At 45.2% G+C, this 20,000-nt stretch overlaps 1 protein-coding gene across 1 annotated transcript in view; it reads right to left on the minus strand.

Moving 5' to 3' along the window:
• ncanb (neurocan b) overlaps nt 1-20,000 on the minus strand; it is a gene marked incomplete at its 5' end in the record, with an annotated part of 142,303 nt that overhangs the window by 54,147 nt on the left and 68,156 nt on the right. The window contains one exon of the mRNA XM_084065954.1: nt 16,941-17,057. Within this exon, the coding sequence (XP_083922080.1) occupies nt 16,941-17,057 (117 nt within the window). The remainder of the gene's footprint in view (nt 1-16,940; nt 17,058-20,000) is intronic.

Consider the following 20,000-nt stretch of genomic DNA (forward strand, 5'->3'; position numbering starts at 1 on the left):
TTGGCCTCTAGGGAGTGTGCGTGCAAAGTTTCACGCAGATCGGTGCAGTTATAGTTAAAAATGCAAATCGGCCAGTTATAGCGCCACCATGAGGCTGATTTGAAAATGTTCAAGTGGCATTTCTTCCTCGGCCTAGTGGGAATGTGCGTGTGCAATTTTATGGAAATGGCAAGCTGCGTTCATGATTGGAGGCAGTTTGTTCAAAACGGACCAATCCTGCAAACTTTGGAAGCCAACCATAGAAAATCAGGATGGAATATGGGAAATCGGACAGATCCGTGTTGATCACATGACTATAGAGCTACTGTGTACCGATTTGCATGATATTTGGATAAAATCTGTAGGAGTAATGTAAAAACATGTGTTTTGCACAAATCGGCCTCCTGGTGGCGCTATAACAGGCCCATGTGAAAAAATTGGGGCAGAGGTTCTGAATTGGCATCCAGGGAGTGTGTGTGCACAGTTTCGGAGCGAATGGACCAACGGTGCCGGAGATTAGCTGTTAACACACAGACAGGACACACACACACACACACACACGGACGGACGGACGGACGGAGGGTAAAACATACTCTCTCGCCATGCCTTCGGCCTGGCGGAGACAACAAGCTCACTAATAGAGAACTGCATCTTCAGATAAGACCTTTATTACCCATTGGAATGTCTTCAGCCAGAAGACACACACAGGCTATCTGGTTTCCTCTCTACCTCCCTCTCTGTCCGGCATCCTTTAAGAGATAAGGATGGAACCAGCGACTTTTACGACATGCAAGAATGTCTTGCCAAGCGCACACTGTGTCACACACACAGACTAACTGAACAAGACAATGAGCAACAAGAACTTTGAATAAATTGGCTTATGTATTATGTTCTGTGACTTCAAAATATATAATTATTGTCCTGCATTATGACCACAACACTAATATGAACTTTGGTGATGTAAAATGTAAATGCTTCCATGCTAATTACACTTTGATGCTTACCTGCTTTCTATTTGACATAATGCCATCATGTTTAATATCTAGAGAATTCTAATTTCATTGTGATTCCCAATATCCAGTCAAATGTGTTAATAGGAAGTCCCTAAGATAGTTAGCAGAGAAGTTTTAGTTTTTCATATTGTAAGGTAGGAGGTTGCCACCCCAGCTGCCTCCAACACACCCCCCAATGGGCCAAGAAGGAGACCCCTCCTTTTGCCTATAAGAAGAACTGCTCAGCCAGTTCTCTCTCTCTCTTCCACCGCTTCTCGACGATCCAAGGGTTGACCAAGTCCCCTCTTCCTGCTCTACATGCTGGGTGGCTCCCAGTTCAACGCTCTCAAAGGACCCAGGGGCAGACGATAGCCACGTCCCCCCCCACGACGATCTCTCCGGGGTGAACATTCCCCCGTGCCTCTCTCTCTCCTACAAGGGTGGATCGGAGTCCTCCTTCCCCCCAACGAGAAGAGCCAACAGCCTACGTCCAGCTCTCCAGCCAGCAAAAGCCAGATGCCCTGCTGACCCGGAACAACCGCCCTGCTCCCTCTACTCTACACGTGGGCCCTCGGCCACACATCCTGTCTCTTCAAATCCGAGTTTGAATGGAGACTGAGGACTGCTGAACCGCTACCAGATGCCCACGACCAACTGTTCCCTCTCTACACGTGGGCCAAAAGCCACACATACTGTCTCCTCAATCCAAGTTGAGTGGAGACTGAGAAGAACTGCGTGACGCAGTGAGGTAGCCGGATGCTAGCCAAACCTGCTAGCCAACGCCTCATGGTCTCTCCCCCAGAGACAATGGAATCATCTCCTCTCCTATCCCAATGGACCAGGCGAGCATAATGCATTCACATGTGGTGTGGCAACCTGAGTGTAGTGTAAGGGTAGATTAGCTATTTTTAGTCATTGATCTTTCTCTTTTCTTTTATGACTTTAATCCCTCTTTCTCCTTTAGTAGATCAAAATGTGGCCATTTCCTGATTTGACCTGATTGAACTGTAGATCTGTGATTTTGTATTTTGTTGAGATTTTAACCAGTTTCATCATCTTTTGAGTTATTGATCTATTGTTCTTTTCCCCATTTCATTGGTTGTTTTAATATCTACATAGGATTTATCTTAATAAACACTTTATTTTGGTATAAACGGAAGTCCTTTCCAATCGATTTCAACGCAGTATATTTCCAATCATTTTCTAACCAGAACCCATGCATCATTACTGTGTCCAAGATTCTTGCGTAGCCCTTTTCATGGTTGTGTTGAGGTGCGAATTAATCCCTTAATTTGCGCAATTCCTTAATTTTTGGTGAAAATCAATATTTTGATTTTTCAGAAAATATTTTTAATATTTTCATAATTATCGTTCATATTTCCCATAGTTATTACGCCATGTCCGCTACAATCTTTATTTATACAATCATGCTGTTTGCTGTGCATGGTGTGAGAGAATGCATATCAAACACCTCATATATGAAAGAAATACCACGTCTAATATACTGTACAACATGACATGCAGGAGGAGCGAGTAGGCAGGAATGTGAGTATTGGAATGTGGTTGTCAGTCCAACCTGCTTGATTCCTCCGGACTAGCATCTAATCCTCACTTTGCTCGGGCGGCGGGACTAATGTGCGAGTGGAGGTCGCGAGTGGAGTGAGTGATTGTGGAAGTTGGAGTATTGGAATTTGGCTATAGAAGGAAGGTGTAGAGAGGGTAGTATGGTAGCTGAGAAGAACAACTGTTCTGGTGAAACTGCTAGGGTTAGAAACTGTGCTCCAAACTCAATAATCCATCCCATCATTAATGAATGAATGAGTGGAATATCCTTAAGAGTGGAATTAATTCGTCAGAAAATGTATGCATTTTAACTGTTGTGTGTGTCATGAGTATATTCACAAATATTATGTCAAGAAGACTCGCGATAAAGCAACACATTTTTAATTGGAACAAGGTCGAATTGTCACCACAGATAGAGGCAGCAATTTATACTGCATACTGTATCAATGAGCCATCATTGACTATATCAAAGGTTTTGATGTGAAATACTGATCGGCGTTTTTCGTATTGTTTATTTGTCACGCCCCTGGTGTGTAAAAACCTAAACTACTTAACACCTAACACTTACACAGAAAACAGCAGATCGGCTATTTTCAGCAAAGATATTTAATGTAGCCTACAGTGGTAAATTGCTTTTCAATCCATGAATGTATTACATTACTCACATAAATTGTCAGTTATGTATTTAGACTTGACATACAGTACAATATCATGCACAAGAGATGCTCACTCAATACCTGCTGCTTTTATATTGGTATATTTTTCTTTAACCTTGCCACTTCAACCATGCACATAAAACTATACCTGGCCTGCTGTTAAATTTGATGTGATTTTATACCTTCTGCTTTGTTTTCCTTTAATCATGACACTTTAACCACGCACACAAAACTGTTTTATACCTGCTGCTATGTTTTTAATTATCTTCTACATTCCGTATTCATTACAATTTAGGCCCATATCCAGAGCGACTTACACGTTTGAGATCAGAGAAAGCAGAGCAAGCATGAACTCTAGTCACTAAACAACAAGGTAAGTAGTTACATAAGTAGAGGCCAGAGAGACACAATGCAGTGCCTCATAATCATACCAAGTAAACAATTAACCTAGCATCTGTCTACACAATATTCTATATAACGTCGGTGTCCGGGACGAACCAGCTAACTCCATTTTCATCTTTTTTTTTCTTTTCATAAATCGACGCTATTGAACACCCTTCACATCTGTGTAAAAAATCTAAACATTTGAACCAATGAAAAGTATTAAAAAGCGCCTCAGACGAAAACTCCCAACTCCATTGGATCCTCAAACTGTCCGTCAAAAACAAACAACTCCCCCTCTCCTCTACACAGTGCTGCTATTTCACAGCATTAGCAGTGCGCGTTGCGCAGTGAACGAGGAGGAACACGTAAACAGACTCCCCGTAGTCTGTTAAAACTACTAGACCATACCCGGTGAAAGGCGCAGGTGAAAGTAGTTGCAAAGTTGGGGTTAATGCACGTCCTGTTGCGCGGTTTCTCCCCCGCGCGCGTCCCGTCGTGGCTCCCCCCCTCCCCGTCATGGCTTCCCCCCCTCCTCCCCGTCGTGGCTTCCCGTCCTCCTCCCCCCCGTGGGTCGCGTTGCGTCACCCCTCCCCACGGGCGTATATATATATGTATATAATATATATATATATATCAGCACGGAGAATGGCCGAGAACAGACAGTTTATCAGGGATCGAAAGTGAGTGTGTACTGTGTAGTGCAGTGGTTCTCCAACGTTTTTATGTCAAGGACCCCCAAATTGACACTTGTTAGCCCGCGGACCCCCATTTGATAGATATGCCAGGGACCCCCATAAGAGACGTCTTTTTTTACGGCTCTAGCAGTGAATCTTAACCATTTTAATTTCAAGGACCCCCAGTTTGACATGCATTAGGGCTATGGACCCCCATGTAATGGCATTTCTATGTCTTGGACCCCAATTTATATAGTAAAGTCTATGTTTATTTAACTCTGAGAGTGTACAAATGGAACCAAATGGACCCCTTAGAGTCCATTTGGTTCCATTTGTACACTCTCAGAGTGACAGACCCATAAGGGTCCATTTGGTGCCTAATCTATCATTTAGCTGGGGACCCCCTGGAACTCTGGACCCCACTTTGAGAACCAATGGTGTATTCGTGTGTACACACACACGCACATCCCGTCGTGGAGGCACAGAACACAAACACCTCGGGAGCGCGCACAAACACACAGACACACACCACGGTACATCCTCCCGTCGCGAACACACACACGGGCGTCGCGTGTGTGTGTATAAAGTACAAATAAAGTACATTGTGACACGTGGCTCCCTAACGTGCATGCGCACGTGCGTGTCCACGCATACACGGCCGCGGACCCAAGTTGCAATTGTGGTGCGATCAGATTCATCTCCCCCCCACCCACACACACAGCACGGAGAATGGCGTACACACACACACACACACACACACACACCACGGTACATCCATGCGGCCCGTGGCCTGTCGCGAACACACACGGGCGATCATCTCCCCCCCAGCCCCCAGCCACACACACACACCACGGAGGCACGATGCTACTCCCCCCCGTCCCCCCCGTCGTCGCAAACACACACACACACACACACACACACACACACACACACACACACACACACACACACACACACACACACACACACACACACACACACACACACACACACACACACACACACACACACACACACACACACACACACACACAGCAGAGTTTTTGACGCACACACGCTCACTTTTAGATCCAGTCCTATTTTAAAAGTCTGCGTATGGGGGATGCACGTATCCGCGCGCCTCGTGTAGCCGGTGTCTCCCGGTTTGGCTCCAATGGGAAACATGGCCACAGGCTGACTAAATAAGCGATTTAAACGGGTAGTTTCGCTGGCGACCTAAAATATTATGCAGCCGACCAAACCTTAAACATCCGTGCGGTTTAGAATCTACCATTAGTTTTGGGATACGATGTATACAAAAGGGTAAACAGCGGAGCCTTGGCGGACGTTCGCCCGATCCTGGAAGAGAACGACATAGAACCGTTCTTTATGGAGCTAATGTGCATCGTCTGTGGGGAAAAAATCTGGAGTGTTTACTTTCCGCAGTAGAGAGTGGGCGGGGTGTATGGTGTAGCGTCGGCGTCGGTGTTGCCATGTCCTCCGATTGTAAGCGCTTTAGGGCCAATGTTGGTGTTATAGGGTTCGTTTGGTTTGGTCTCGTTTTCATAGACCTCGCTGCTTGTTTCTCTCGCGAAACCTGGCAACGACGCATGCGCAGTTTGATCGGAGACCCAAGACCCCATCCACCCACCCACCCACCGTCAGCTTACTAGAATTATAGTAGGATGCAGTGTACCTGTTTATCAAACTTAGCCCTGACGCTAATGTTATGAAAACAAGTAATTATATTTCTAAAATCTATGAAGTGTTTAATGAGGAGAGCATTGTGATAAGAAGAAAGACGTTCATAGCATTTCTGTTGCGCTAGTGTTAAATATCTTTAAAAAAATAACGAATCTAAGTAATAAAAACACGAGAACAAGTGACCAATATTGGCCAATATTGGTAACTGCAAATGTTGAGAAGTAAGTAAGTAAGTAAGTATGCATGCAAGTAAGTACAGTAAGTAAGTAAGCCTTGGCAGGAGCCTATCTCCTGTTGCTGTAGCATGAGGCAGCTTGATGTACAAGTACACCCCCTGGACATGTCGCTAGTATGTCGCAGGGACTTAGCCCCAATCCAACCCTTGATGCTGGGTGCAAAGCAGGGAGGCATTGGGTCCCATTTTTATAGTCTTTGGTATGACCCAGCCAGGGGATCAAACCCCTGAGATTGGGCAACCTCCCAATCTCAGGAGGACACTCTAACCACAAGGCTGAGCTGGTGCAAATACTGAGAGCTTGTATAAGAAGAATTTCACCCACTTTCTTATATGCCTACGCCTGTAATCGTGTGATTCACATACCGATGGCAAGACACCAAGGAGCAGTTAAGGGTTCAGCTTCTCAAGGACAATACGACATGATGCCACAAGGAGTGGTTCACAACCACTCTACCTACTTACCCATTACTACTGCTCACCATGTTTACTTGCTCTGGGCTACGTGTTTTTTACACTGTCCCTTGTCTCCCCCTTTGGGACATCCTGAACACTCGGGACGCCAGGATGCAATCGCTCCTGGCCTCATATTTTTCACCAGGTTTCCTCACACATTCAGCCCTCTGGCACTCACACTCTCAGACTTTCTAACCCGAGGGGAAGAAAACAACCTTGGTGTACAAGAGAAAGGAACAGTAGCAGGAGTAGTGTCCCTCAAACCACTGGTGCTCATACATACTTTTCAAAGAGAGAGGAAGAGTTATGTATACCTGTATACTGTATGTACAGTACATTAATAGTAATCCAGGTCGAGGCACTAAAGATAGGCTTGACATTTTTAAAAAGCCTCTATATCAATATCAACTAGAATCATAAAAAACCCACAAACGGAAGCTTGGTCTACACTTGACCTCTCATCCAAGACCCGAACACCCACCAGCCTACACTGCAAAATCCTGAGTGTTCATTTAACTCTTGAAAGCGTACAATGCAATTAAATGAACCCGTAAGGGTCCATTTGCACAGCTACGTATTAGTTTATGTGAAGGGTACAATCTGAGGCCAGCAGGGAACCATATCACTGCATGTAATCCTACGGGGTGAGGCGGAAACTGTCAGCAGGGAGTGTTGGGCGGGAGGAGTAGGACGGAGGCTCTACGTCCTCTCAGTGGGGGCTCCTCACTTGCAGGTTACAACAGCAGTGATAGCACACAAATGTGTGGGGAGGAAATAATTGGCATAATGACTAAATTAGGGAGAAAAAAAGGGTAAAAAAGCTAAAAAATAAATAAAAAAATTATACAAATACTCAAGTAAAGTACAGATACTCCAAATGGGTATTTAAGTACAGTACTCAAGTAAATGTACTTCATTACTCTGCACGGCTAATTGTGTCCCCATATCACTTCATCCCAGCAGCCTCTTCCCTCTCATCTCTCAGATCTCTGTCACAGCAGTGAGGTGGGTTAGGGGCCAATGGTATTAATAGTCTGAGCTTCATGAATCTTTCAGGTGCAATCATGTGAACCCATGTCAACAGCGAGGGTCCCTCTGGGTGCATCAGTTAATGCACAAAGCCTATGGGGGCACTTCTCAAGGCCTCTTCAAACATGACTTATGCATTAGCACTTCATGAAGTCTAGGGTACACATCAGGTTCACATGGGCATATAGGCCAGTGTGTCACGCACACACGCACGCGCACACGCGCGCACGCGCACGCGCACACACACACACACACACACACACACACACACACACACACACACACACACACACACACACACACACACACACACACACACACACACACACACACACACACACACACACACACACACACACACACACACACAACTATACTTGTGAGGACATCAACATTTTACGACAGTGATTTGTTTTGACACCGGCACACAATTATGTTTAAATCAGGCATAACTCTATCCCTAATCCCTAAACCTAACTTCTAATTCTAAATGTATAATCCTGAACCTAACCCCAACCTGAATATTTTTCAAATTGTCTCTAAAATCTCTAAAAATCTTTTTTCAACCATAAAACAACCATTTTTCTTGTGAGGTCCTCACAATGTGTATTTCTCAAATTCTACTCTATACCTGTGTGGATATTTGGTCCTCACAAATATAACACACACACACACACACACACACACACACACACACACACACACACACACACACACACACACACACACACACACACACACACACACACACACACACACACACACACACACACACACACACACACACACACACACACACACACACAGGTCGGAACAGGCGGTCACAGTTTGCAGTGCAAAAAAAGAAAACAGCTGAGCGTGATTGATGGTTGATTGGCGCTTGCGGGCCACCGGGGCCCTCTGGAGCTTTCGTGGCCCCGGGACTAAAGCCCTGTTAGCCCCCATGCGTTCATATGTGCCAGGGTATTTCCTGATGGAGAAGAGAGAGAGGGAGAGAGAGAGAGAGAGAGAGAGAGAGAGAGAGAGAGAGAGAGAGCACGACGCGAGCAGAGAGTGAGCGAGGCGGTGAGGGGTTGCGAGAGAGCGAGGAAATGAAATGTATTAGTGGAGGGAAAAGGGCTGGAGGGCTTTAGGCTTGTTTTCAGCCCCCCATCATCTCCGCACTGCGGAGCAATTTCCATACAGCCTCCCCGTGCCAAAAGAACAACATGCTGGAAGGAAGGGAGAGAGAGAGAGAGAAAGACAAAGGTGGACAAGAAAGGAGAGAGAGAGGAGTGAGGGAAGGATTGAACGAGGGAGAAGGGAAGAGGAAGAGGAAGGAAAGGGTGCGGAGAGAGGCAAATGCAAGAGGGAGTCAGGAGAGGAAGAGACCTGGAGGGATAATAAAGGAAAAGGGGGGAGAGGGATATGGAGAAGGAATGAAAATGAGAGTCAAATAGAAGTAAAGGAAGTAAAGGGAGGGGGGGGTGCAGGAGCAGGCTAGATGGGAATGGAAAGAGAATAATATATTGTCTCTGTCGTGTGGAAACCTCATATGTCCAAAACTGTTACTTTTCAGGATTCAAATTCAAAAGTAGCGAAAGTAGCAGATCTACAAGCTCAAAATGCGTCGCTTCGCGCAGCGTTTCGGGCTTGTAGATCTGCTACTTTTGATACTTTTGTGTGACGCTCATGTGATCAAGTAGGGCGTTAATTCACGAAAAAACACAAAAAAGTTAGAATATGGAGATACAAGGTTTCTGCCTGACAGCGACGATATAGTAATAAGTACGGCAGAGGAATGGAAGGATGAGAAGTGAAGGAGAAGAAAAAGAAGAGGAGGATGAGGACGAGGGAGGAGACTGGAGAGGAAGAAGAAACTCAAATGTAATCATGGTGGGTTGAGAAAGAGGACTGTGACAGAGTGTGAGGGGAGAAGGAATGGGTAGGAAAAAAAGGAAAAAGTTTAAAGATATTCAGGTATGTTTCCTGCGGAGCAGAAAATGAACTGGAGGACAGCGCTCTGCGCAGAGGCTGCAAAAGTTGCAATTCAATTTATTTGGCAGAAATTGACCTGGGGGTTCTTCAAACCACCTGTGGATGTTTGACTGTCAGTGTGTGTCTATGTGTGTGTGTGTGTGACCGTGTAAATGCCTTTGTGTGTGCGAACCTGCGCACATCCACACATACCGTGCACACACACACACACACACACACACACACACACACACACACACACACACACACACACACACACGCACCGTATATTGCATGTAGTACTTACATATTTGTATACCCGTGTGTGCATGTGTGAGGCATGTTGCGTGTGTGATCATCACCGACCATGTTACTGCATATACCGTGGCTGCATGGAGAAACACAGAAGGAGAGAGGCTGGAGGATGACAGGGAACACGAACAGAGCAGAGTGCCTTTGAAGCGTGTAACTCCAGCCAAATTGCCATGCCACACTGCTGTAGCAACACGCTGACTATCTATTGTCATTTATCACGCAAGTGACACAGAAAGGGGGGGTTTGAGGGTCCACGACGTTCGGAGAGATAGATGGATAGTGGGGAAGAAAGACAGCGATGGAGGGAGAGATACAGAGAAACAAGAGAGTGGGCACTAGCTCATTTCCTCTTAAGAGGACCATTATGCCTGTTTCGACGTCCACTCCACACACTGCCGTGTGAACACGCAGTGTTCACTTATCCATGTGTAACTCTGAGAATGTACAAATGTAAGCAAATGGACCCTTAAAGGGTCCATTTGCTCACATTTGTACACTCTCAGTTAAATTAACACTCTGGATTTGAACAGTGGCAGCAAGACAAACATCCTCTGCTTCTATTATTAGGAGGCTGCCATTGCTATTCTGCCCCTGGCCCAAACACATACGAACATGCAATAATTATATCTCTCCCACTGTCTGGAGGTTTACTGCAGATGAATATGGATGACAGTGTGTTGGCCGCCTTTGTATGAAGCCCTGTGCCGGCCTTTTGTTGTCTTTCATTCTTCTGACTCGCGCAAACTGACTGTGCGGGGGTTTCTGACGGGACTGATTGAGGCGTTTCTTTCTGAAGAGCAAAAGGCAGCCATCCGGAACTAATTTTCCAGAGTTCTGCTCCTTTTAGAATCCCTGTGATTGGGTTGACCCTTGCTCAGTAGATCGACTGAGGCAGGTTAATGTGCTTTTTATTCCTCCCCAAATTGATCATTTGAACTCGGCTGCTGTCTAGAGAATGAGATGTCGCTTAAATAAAGAAAAGGCAGCAGAGAAAAAAAGGTAGATGTAAATGAAAACAAGGATGTAACCCAACCTTTAAAAAACACACAAAACTGACAAAACTTTTGTAAACTAGGTGCTTTATCTCTACTTCAACAGTGAACCAACATAACACCCGTACAGCACATGATCTACATACTACTGTGGCAGTATACTTTCTTGTGTCTGGGTCAAATCACAAGTTTCCAGTGTCCCATGAGGCCTTGCGTGAATTATGGGTATCACTTCCTGTTGTCATTCATTCAATTCATTTGAGTGATCCGTGTCAGTCAATAATAATGTGGAAACACAACCCAAACGGTCATATTAGTCTGCCGACTTACCCTACAAGATCTCCCTCCGCACAGCTGATTCAAATGAATGATCAATGCTCAGCTCTTGACACTTTGCTCTTAGCAGTAGTAGCCTGTTGCTGCTTGCTGTGACACCTGAATCTCTGCATGGCAGTGATGGAAGAAGTAATTCAGTGTAACGATAGTTCATGTAGACACGGAAGGAAGAACGTTTATACTTCATTCATACTCCCTGGACCCCTCCCCATTCACTAATAAGCTATTCAGTCGTACACATTTAAGTCAGTACGTTCAACCCTAGTCATTTCATTTGCTACAAGTTAACTCGCTCACGCCTTCATACCCACAGTGCAACTCTGGCGGTTCATTTAAGCAGCCTCAGTTCTCTGTTCAGTCTACGTGCTTCGCTGTCTAAGATGGGTGTACAGTGCTTGTTTTCAAATTCCCTCCACCTCCCAGGCCTCCTCCCTGTGGCATTAGTTGTTATAGGTTGATTCTGTGTTTGTATTGTGGTTCTATGATTTCGTGTATTGTACTGTGTTCTATGGATTGTACTATGATTGTGGTTGTTTAATTATGCATTGAAAGTTCTGTAAATGTTATGTAAAACTGTATTTTATGCTCTGCTCTGGGGTTTGTGATTGGGAAGATCTGTGACTTGTTTGCACAGGAATCTGTAATATCACATGAGCAGAGTCACACCGCCAAACTTGAATGCAATATCATTGCATATATGGGATATGGTTAATATGGTAATGGTTCATTAACGGTCTGGTTATTTCTGAGCTGAAGTGTCTAAATGAACAAAATTTTTCCCGCAAGTAAAAGTATCAATACCATAATGTAAAAATACTCTGTTACAAGTTCGGTATTCAGAATAGCAGATGCACAAGTTCACAATACGTTACGACCCTTTGCGAGCTTGTACTGTAGATTGGCTATTTTCAAATAGCCAAGGAATATATATCACTGAAGTGGTTAAAGGAGTAGTTTACCCAAAAAATGACTTATGTTTGATAGACTAATATGACCCTTCAGGATTTCTGTCAGGTTGTGTTCCCACATTATTGTTGACTGACTCATATTAATTGAATGAATGACAACAGGAAGTGATGCCCATAATCGTTTCCCCGGTAAGCTCCCTAGGAAACGTGTGGGTATGAGCAGACGATCACACACACATTCTACAGATGGGGTTCCGGAGCACCTTTGTGTCTTCATCGTTATGCATGTCCCTACACATGCATATAACCAGGGGTGCACATAACTTTTTAGGTCTGGTACGCAGAAGAGCACCTGGACATGTGACTTGGTGCGCATGGCGCCCGTCCCGTTTTGTCAACGGGGGGGGGGGGGGGGGGGGGTTCAGCCCGGACAGGGGGGGGCGAGAAAAAAAGGACGCTCTGCTTCTAAATTCCGCCGATTTTCGCCGTTTTTTTTCAGCTGCGCTGATTTTATCCGCCAGATTGGGACGTTCACGGCATATTTTGCACCATTACGGTGCGTTCATCATCGGTGACGAGTGCCTCTAACAGCCGCTGCTGGCTGCGTGCACGCAGGGAGGCAATGCGAGGCGATGCGAGGCGACGCGAGTCATATCTCTACCCCTGTGCCTAATGGCTGTACATGGAGCCGACGGGTGCTTTAGAGTGATTGTGTGAGTGTGGCTTCAGGAAGTAAATTCCTAGCCTCGATCTCCAGGCTTTTATTTTTTAGTTTTGCTAAAAAATAAAAGCTTGGAAATTCCTGTCCCAGCTGTTGGTGCGCAAAAGCGCCTCGCGTCGCCTGATGTGGTGCGCATTTTTTATTTTGGGTGCGCATGCGCACCTGCGCACCAGTTATGTGCACCCCTGCATATAACTCTCTCTCTCTCTCTCTCTCTCTCTCTCTCTCTCTCTCTCTCTGTTTGTCTCTCTGTCTCTGTCTCTCACTCTCCACCCCTCTCTCTGTCTCTCTTTCTCTGCCACCCTCATAAATGTTTGAGATAGACCGAGTAGAGACTCTGCCCATCTATAATGCAGATCTCCTAAACGCTTCTTCTCAAATAATTGCAGACACAAGCCCAGTCCTGGAGACTGCCTCCGAGCCACGTTGCAGCTGCTGCCCTATTTAGCCTAAATCATCATTTCACAATGAGAGCAAGAGGCAGTGCAGGGGAATAGGGCTTTACGTGCCTCAGTGACAATAATGGGGCTACGGTGGCCATACACTGTGTGCTAATGGATCATTTATTTAACAAAACTCATTCAGCGTAGGTGGAGAGGTGGAGAGGTCTCGGGTAAACCGGGCCAAGTATTGGGTACTGTCTGCACACAAATGACAGCCCGAGGATCACAAGAGCTGCAGGTGTGAAACGAGAGGCGACGAGAAAGGCGCAACGCAGAACATGACGCACATTTGTCATATGTTCCTCCTCTATCACCGTCAGTGCGGATGTGACTTCAGCAGTTACATGCAATTAACCTTCGTGCCTATGGCTGTTAATTAATATTACAAACAGCAAACATGCATGTGTTCGGAGGCTTCATCTACATTACATCAAAAAAAGGCAATTGAACACAGCCCGGAGGGGGAGAGCGCAAGAAAATAGAAAGAAGTAAGGAACTGATCAATGAACGGTGACAAATAGGATATAAAAAGTACTTTTCTGCCATTACGAAGAGCGGTTATAAATTGGTCCATTTGCCTCTCTGAGTATCATTGAGTTTTATGTGACTGTCACACACATATGGTGCTCAAAGCAAATATATTGTCACAGATCGTTAGAAACCAGGTCTAATTTATGTGGTTAACATGCCAACATGCCAAACGTTTGTCACAAATTATTGACGCAACTGTAAAAGGTTGATTGATTTCCACCGACCATCCCCGTGGAAGATAGACACACACATGCACATACATATGCATGCACACACTCACATTAATGCACACACACACACACACACACACACACACACACACACACACACACACACACACACACACACACACACACACACACACACACACACACACACACACACACACACACACACACACACACACACGCACACCGTTAAATATCATGAGCATTTGGGTGGAAGCACTAAAGATTATTGTAATCAGATCCACGACAAATCTCCTCTCTTGACCCTTGACCTCTGCTTGACTCCTTTCCATTAGCTGTGACCCATGAGAAGCCCAGGTTGATTCAATGGCTTTGCATTGATGAATACCGTCGCTGTCGGTAGTGAAACCTCGTATCTCCATATTTCAGCTTTTGATGTTTTCTCGTAAATGAATGGCCTACTTCATCATACAAGAGTGTAGCACAAAAGCGGTGAAAATAGCTGATGTACAGGCTCACAACGCGTCGCATCACGACGCGTTGTGAGCTTGTACATCAGCTATTTTCACTATTACTAGCCATTATACACTATTATCATAAACAGGAACGTTTTTGGACATGCAAGGTTTCCACCCGACCCGACAGCAACGGTATGCAACATTGATGTATTCACGCTGAGGCAAAGCACAGTGACACAATGCCTCACTTCTTATTCATGAGCCCAGGAACATCAACTGTCTGTCTTCAGAAGGAGCTGTTTATCATTCATCACAAAAGTGTCCATAAAGAGATCAAATATGCAGTATATTTTGAAAAAGACTACATCTTTGGGTTGTACTTGCTACAGGCTTTTAAATAAGCTGGAGTCAAATATGGAGTCAAATATTGCCAAGACGTCTGCCAGAAAAAGGCACGCCAGGGTTTGAAAGCAAAAATGTCTTTCTCCAACAGTATAACTCTGCACTCTAATATTTAATATGGTTTAAATTAGAATGCACGCGCGCACGCGCACACACACACACACACACACACACACACACACACACACACACACACACACACACACACACACACACACACACACACAAACACACACAGTATATATAAATTATATTATTTATTTAATTCTTTTTATAGTTGTTTTGAGGATCAAGGTCCCACGCACACAGCACCTAACAAAGGCACCTCGCTGTGCTACTGGATTATATTCGAATTATTTTTATTTCAATAAAAAATCGAATAAAAACCTTGGAATCCTCTCAGCGTCAATGTGGAGCACCAACCCTGCTTATGTAAAGTAACCAACATATACTCCTTTCCCATGCTGCTGATTCTGTTGCCTCTGTTTTGCAGGGTTGTCGTTTGAAGAAGAAAGTCACTTGAAATCCTCTCCGTCGGGTGGAAACTTCATACGGTATGTCCAAGACTGTTACTTTTCAAGATTCAAATTCAAAAGTAGCATCTACAAGCTCAAAACACGAGGCTTCACACCGCTTGTAGATCTGCTACTTTTGATGCTTTTGTGTGACGCTGTAGTATGATCAAGTAAGGCTTTAATGTTCGAAAAAACACAAAAAGTTAGAATATGGAGACAGCAACGCTATGTAAAGCAACCAATGTACACTCCTTTCCTATGCTGCTGATTCTGGTGCCTCTGTTTTGCAGGGTTCTCGTTTGAAGTGTCAACATGAGTGTTTCTGAGTCCTCTGTACTTCCTCATCCATGGCAACATGTGCCATTGCTCTAACACTTTAATCAGCCGCTCCACCCCTCACTGAACTCATAGCTCCACTGTGGCCAATGTGTCCTTGTGTGTCCTCACGTGCACATACACGCACGCACGCGCACACACACACGCGCGCGCGCGCGCACGCACGCACGCACGCACACACACACACACACACACACACACACACACACACACACACACACACACACACACACACACACACACACACACACACACACACACACACACACACACACACACACACACACACACACACACACACACACACCTTGTCTGAGTCACTCATTCTCATCATATCACACACAGCTGAGTGGAAAGATCAGCTGCCTGCCACTCAAGCACGCACGCACGTGTGCACGCACGCATGCATGCATGCATGCATTGCACGCACACACGCACACAAAGAATGTGAGCGCAGCACGAATTCAGCGCTCTCTGTCACAAGTGATTCGACTTACGCCACAGCAATATAACAACATTATGTATTCACCCTATTCCATAATATTCTCCTTTTTCACTTTCACAGCTGTTGAGTTTGATCCCAGCTCAAAGTAGACTCACTGGACCTGACAGTTAAGGTCTTTTTGACTACTTGATGAAAAGAAATGAAGGTTTTTATCAACTATTCATCTTTTTTATTTTCTCCCCAGTTTAGCTGTTATGCCAATTCCTCCCATGTGTATAGTCCTTGTCACTGCTGAGATGCAGAGAAACACTACAGTAGATGCTCCTTTCCAGCAGGATTCATTGAAGATTTCATTGTATTTTGCATGTCTTCGCTGTCGGGTGGGGAAACCTTGTATGTCCCAAACCGTTAATTTAAAAACATTATACCCGAACTACAAGTTCATAACGCATCACATTGTGACGCGTTATGAACTTGTAGATCGTCTATTTTCACTACTTTTGTGCGACACTCTCGTATGATCAAGTAGAGCACTAATAATTTATCGGAGAAAAAAAACATAAAAAGACAAAATATGGAGATAAGAGGTTTCGGCCCGACAGCGACGATCTGGTGAATGCTACAGTATGTGAACATATGTTTCTCTCTCTTCGCCTTATGCCACAGTGACATGGCGTGTGTCTGTGGCTGCTGACCTCAGAGGTCTCCCTGGCTCCCTGACCGCGGCCCCAGCGGTGACTCACCGATCTCGCAGCTCTCTCCAGAGAATCCCTGTGGGCAGTAACAGCTGTAACCGTCCCCCTCCTGCAGGCAGCTGCCTCCATGGAGACACGGGTTGGTCTGGCAGGGGTTGTCCTCTGCTGAAAAGAAAAGAAAAGAGTATGGTTCTAAAAGCCTCATTTATGCTTTGTTGTTGATTTTCAAGTGATGAACGTGATGTGGCGCGTCACGCTTAGCGCTTGAAAATCGGATTGATGGCAAGCGATGTGTGGTGAAGAGTAAGTTAGACTCCATTTAGAGGGCACAGTGAGTGTGCTTACATGCATATTCATTATTTACTGCACACAAGAGCTGGCCATTAAATATGAAGTGAGAGAGAGGGAGAGAGAGCCTCGAGACATTGACACGCTGTGACAGACGGTGTGGTGATATGTCAAGTGGCGGCCACGAGCCGTTTGCACCTGCTTCCAGCTCTAGTCTATACAATTGAGACCGGGCGAGGAGACGAAAAGAGGGAACGTGCGCAGAGGGAGGACAAGCCCACCTGTCCCTGTCTGCAAGTGACTTTCCACAAAGTGACGGATTGGCTGCCGTCGGTGTCTGGCGGACCTCCGTTTATCATGACTGATGTTCGGCAGCCGAAGGACAGTGCGCCACCTCCCTCCTGCCGTCTCCTCTGCCTCTCGCTGAGTCTCCCGACCAGGTCCCACTGATGAGCCTTGGTGCTCATAAATTAGCTGATCATTGCCCAGTCAGACACGCTGGCGGGCACCTATTTTTTATGGCACATTACTGCATGGCGGAGAAGGTAATAAACACATTTTACTTCAGTGGGGCCTGTTGAAGCGAAATGTTTTTTGGGCGGAATAGAGGGTGGAGATGGTGGAGATTAAGTCATAATTGTTCCTATTACATTTTTACTATGGGATGGAGGGAGGAGGAGTATTTGACAAGGACAGTTGGAGCGGGACATGGGTGTCGTTCTCTTTTAACGTTTATCGTAGGTGCGGACTGCGGAGATGTACTGGAGGGAGCTGTCTGGATTAAGTGTGGTTTTTATTATCCAATTCTGATAGGATTCCAGCCTCCGACACAATCTGACAGGGCATCCCGTCCACCGCATCTCATCCATACTAACACTCAGCCTCCTCTAATGATCTACAGTATGAGCAGAAAGATAAAGGTGCTCGGTTCCTCTTAAAGCCTGCGAATTATGGGGTGTGTGGGATGATACGTGTATGTCTGCGTGTGCGTGTTTGTGCGTGTGCCATAGACTGTAAAAAATATGGACGAAGGGAACGGTGACGCCATTGGTTTCTACAGACCCGTTTTGAAGCCACTTTTCCTGAAAATTCAAATCCACCATCTTCCAATTTCCAGTCCCGAAAAGCAACCGGAAATGAATGCTATTGGCTGGAAGGGCAGCGAGGGCGGGTCTTCACTCAGTAGAACCAGAACCTAGAAGCATACCCTACTTCATCATCAATTAAAAACATTAATAGGACCATAATTTACAAAAACGCATGTCATGGTAATTGAAAGACGACTTTAAACTAGCGACTGAAAGCATAAAGTATTTATGACGATGATTACTAAGGTAATAAACTCAAGTGTAAAATCAAGGGGTAAAATCCCCATTGTGATCAATGGGGTGGTAATTCTTCTGCAGCCAGCAGGGGGGAAATAGCGACACCTTCTACGTCATTAATGAGAACTGCAGTGCTGAAAAGCACTTCCTTATTGACTTCATATCCCTTTCCGCCTGGCGTGTGTGTGTGTTTGCTGCTTCCATACTGTATGTAAACCTGGACATGTCCATGATTATAAGTCTGATTTATGCTTAGTTGCATGCCAGTGTCATGTAACGAAAATAGCTGATCGACAAGCTCACAACGCGTTGAGAGCAGTGCAGGGGACAGGGGAGATGACTGAACACAGGGCTGTCTATGAAGACATATCAAAGCACCAGAGAGGGCCTTGGTAGAAAAAAACAGCAACAACAAAGCGGAGCGATAAGGGAGTTAGAAATGGGTAAATGAACACTCAGGGTTTCGTTGTGTACATGACGCGACAATGCGTGCTGCTTGCCTGCTTCTAAGGTGAATGATGGTTATCATCAAGATTAACACAAAGGTGTGAAGTACGCAAATGCGGAGTGTTACCAAGGTTACGACAGACGGAGCGTCACAAAGCACGTCAAAGCATATCAGGTGTGATTATCAGGTCAGGAAAATGGAGAAGAAGTGGAGAAAAAGAGGGGGCCTTTGTTTCTCTCTCACTGTAGCTATCCATCCATCCATCCATCCAACCAACCAACTAACCAAAACAAACAGTCTCCATCCAGACGACTGACAAGGAGGAGAGTGCGTGTCTGCATGTGTGTATGTATATCTGCGTGGGTGCATAATGCATGCATGTCTGCGTGCATGTTTGTGCATGTGTGCACATACAGTACAGTACAGTGTGGTGGTGTCTGTGTGCGTAATCTGTGTATGTTGTTGGTCTGAATATCTTTGCTGTCGGGCAGAAACCTCTTATCTCCATATTTCAACTTTTTGTGTTTTTTCGTAAATTAACGCCCTACCTGATCATACTACACCATCACAGAAAAGCAAAAGTAGCAGATCCGCATTCACGCGGCGTTTCGAGCTTGTCGATCTGCTACTTTTGACGTTTTTCAATCCAAATCCTGAAAAGTAACAGTTTTGGACATACTGTATGAGGTTTCCACCCGACAGAGACGATATGTGTCTGTATGTGCATGCATGCTTGTGTTTGTCTCAACAGCTGCAGTTTATCATGGTTTAGGTGAGCAGTAGAGCTCCCGTATACTGTAATGTGTTCATGGAAGTCAAGCTAACGCAGCAAAACAATCATACAGTATACTCTCTAAAGTGCAAAAACACTTACTGTAACACCCACACAATTGCTGACTGTTCAATGCAGGGTAATACAGCCAGTGGTGGAAAAAGTACTCACATTTCTTACTTAAGTAAAGTAAAACATACTGCACTGTAGAACTGCAGTAAAAGTCCGGAATTATTGGTATCAAAATGCACTTAAAGTTGCACAAGTAAAAGTAC

Source organism: Gymnoscopelus microlampas (assembly GCF_963454915.1).
Source record: "Gymnoscopelus microlampas genome assembly, chromosome: 9".
Lineage (NCBI taxonomy): Eukaryota > Metazoa > Chordata > Actinopteri > Myctophiformes > Myctophidae > Gymnoscopelus > Gymnoscopelus microlampas.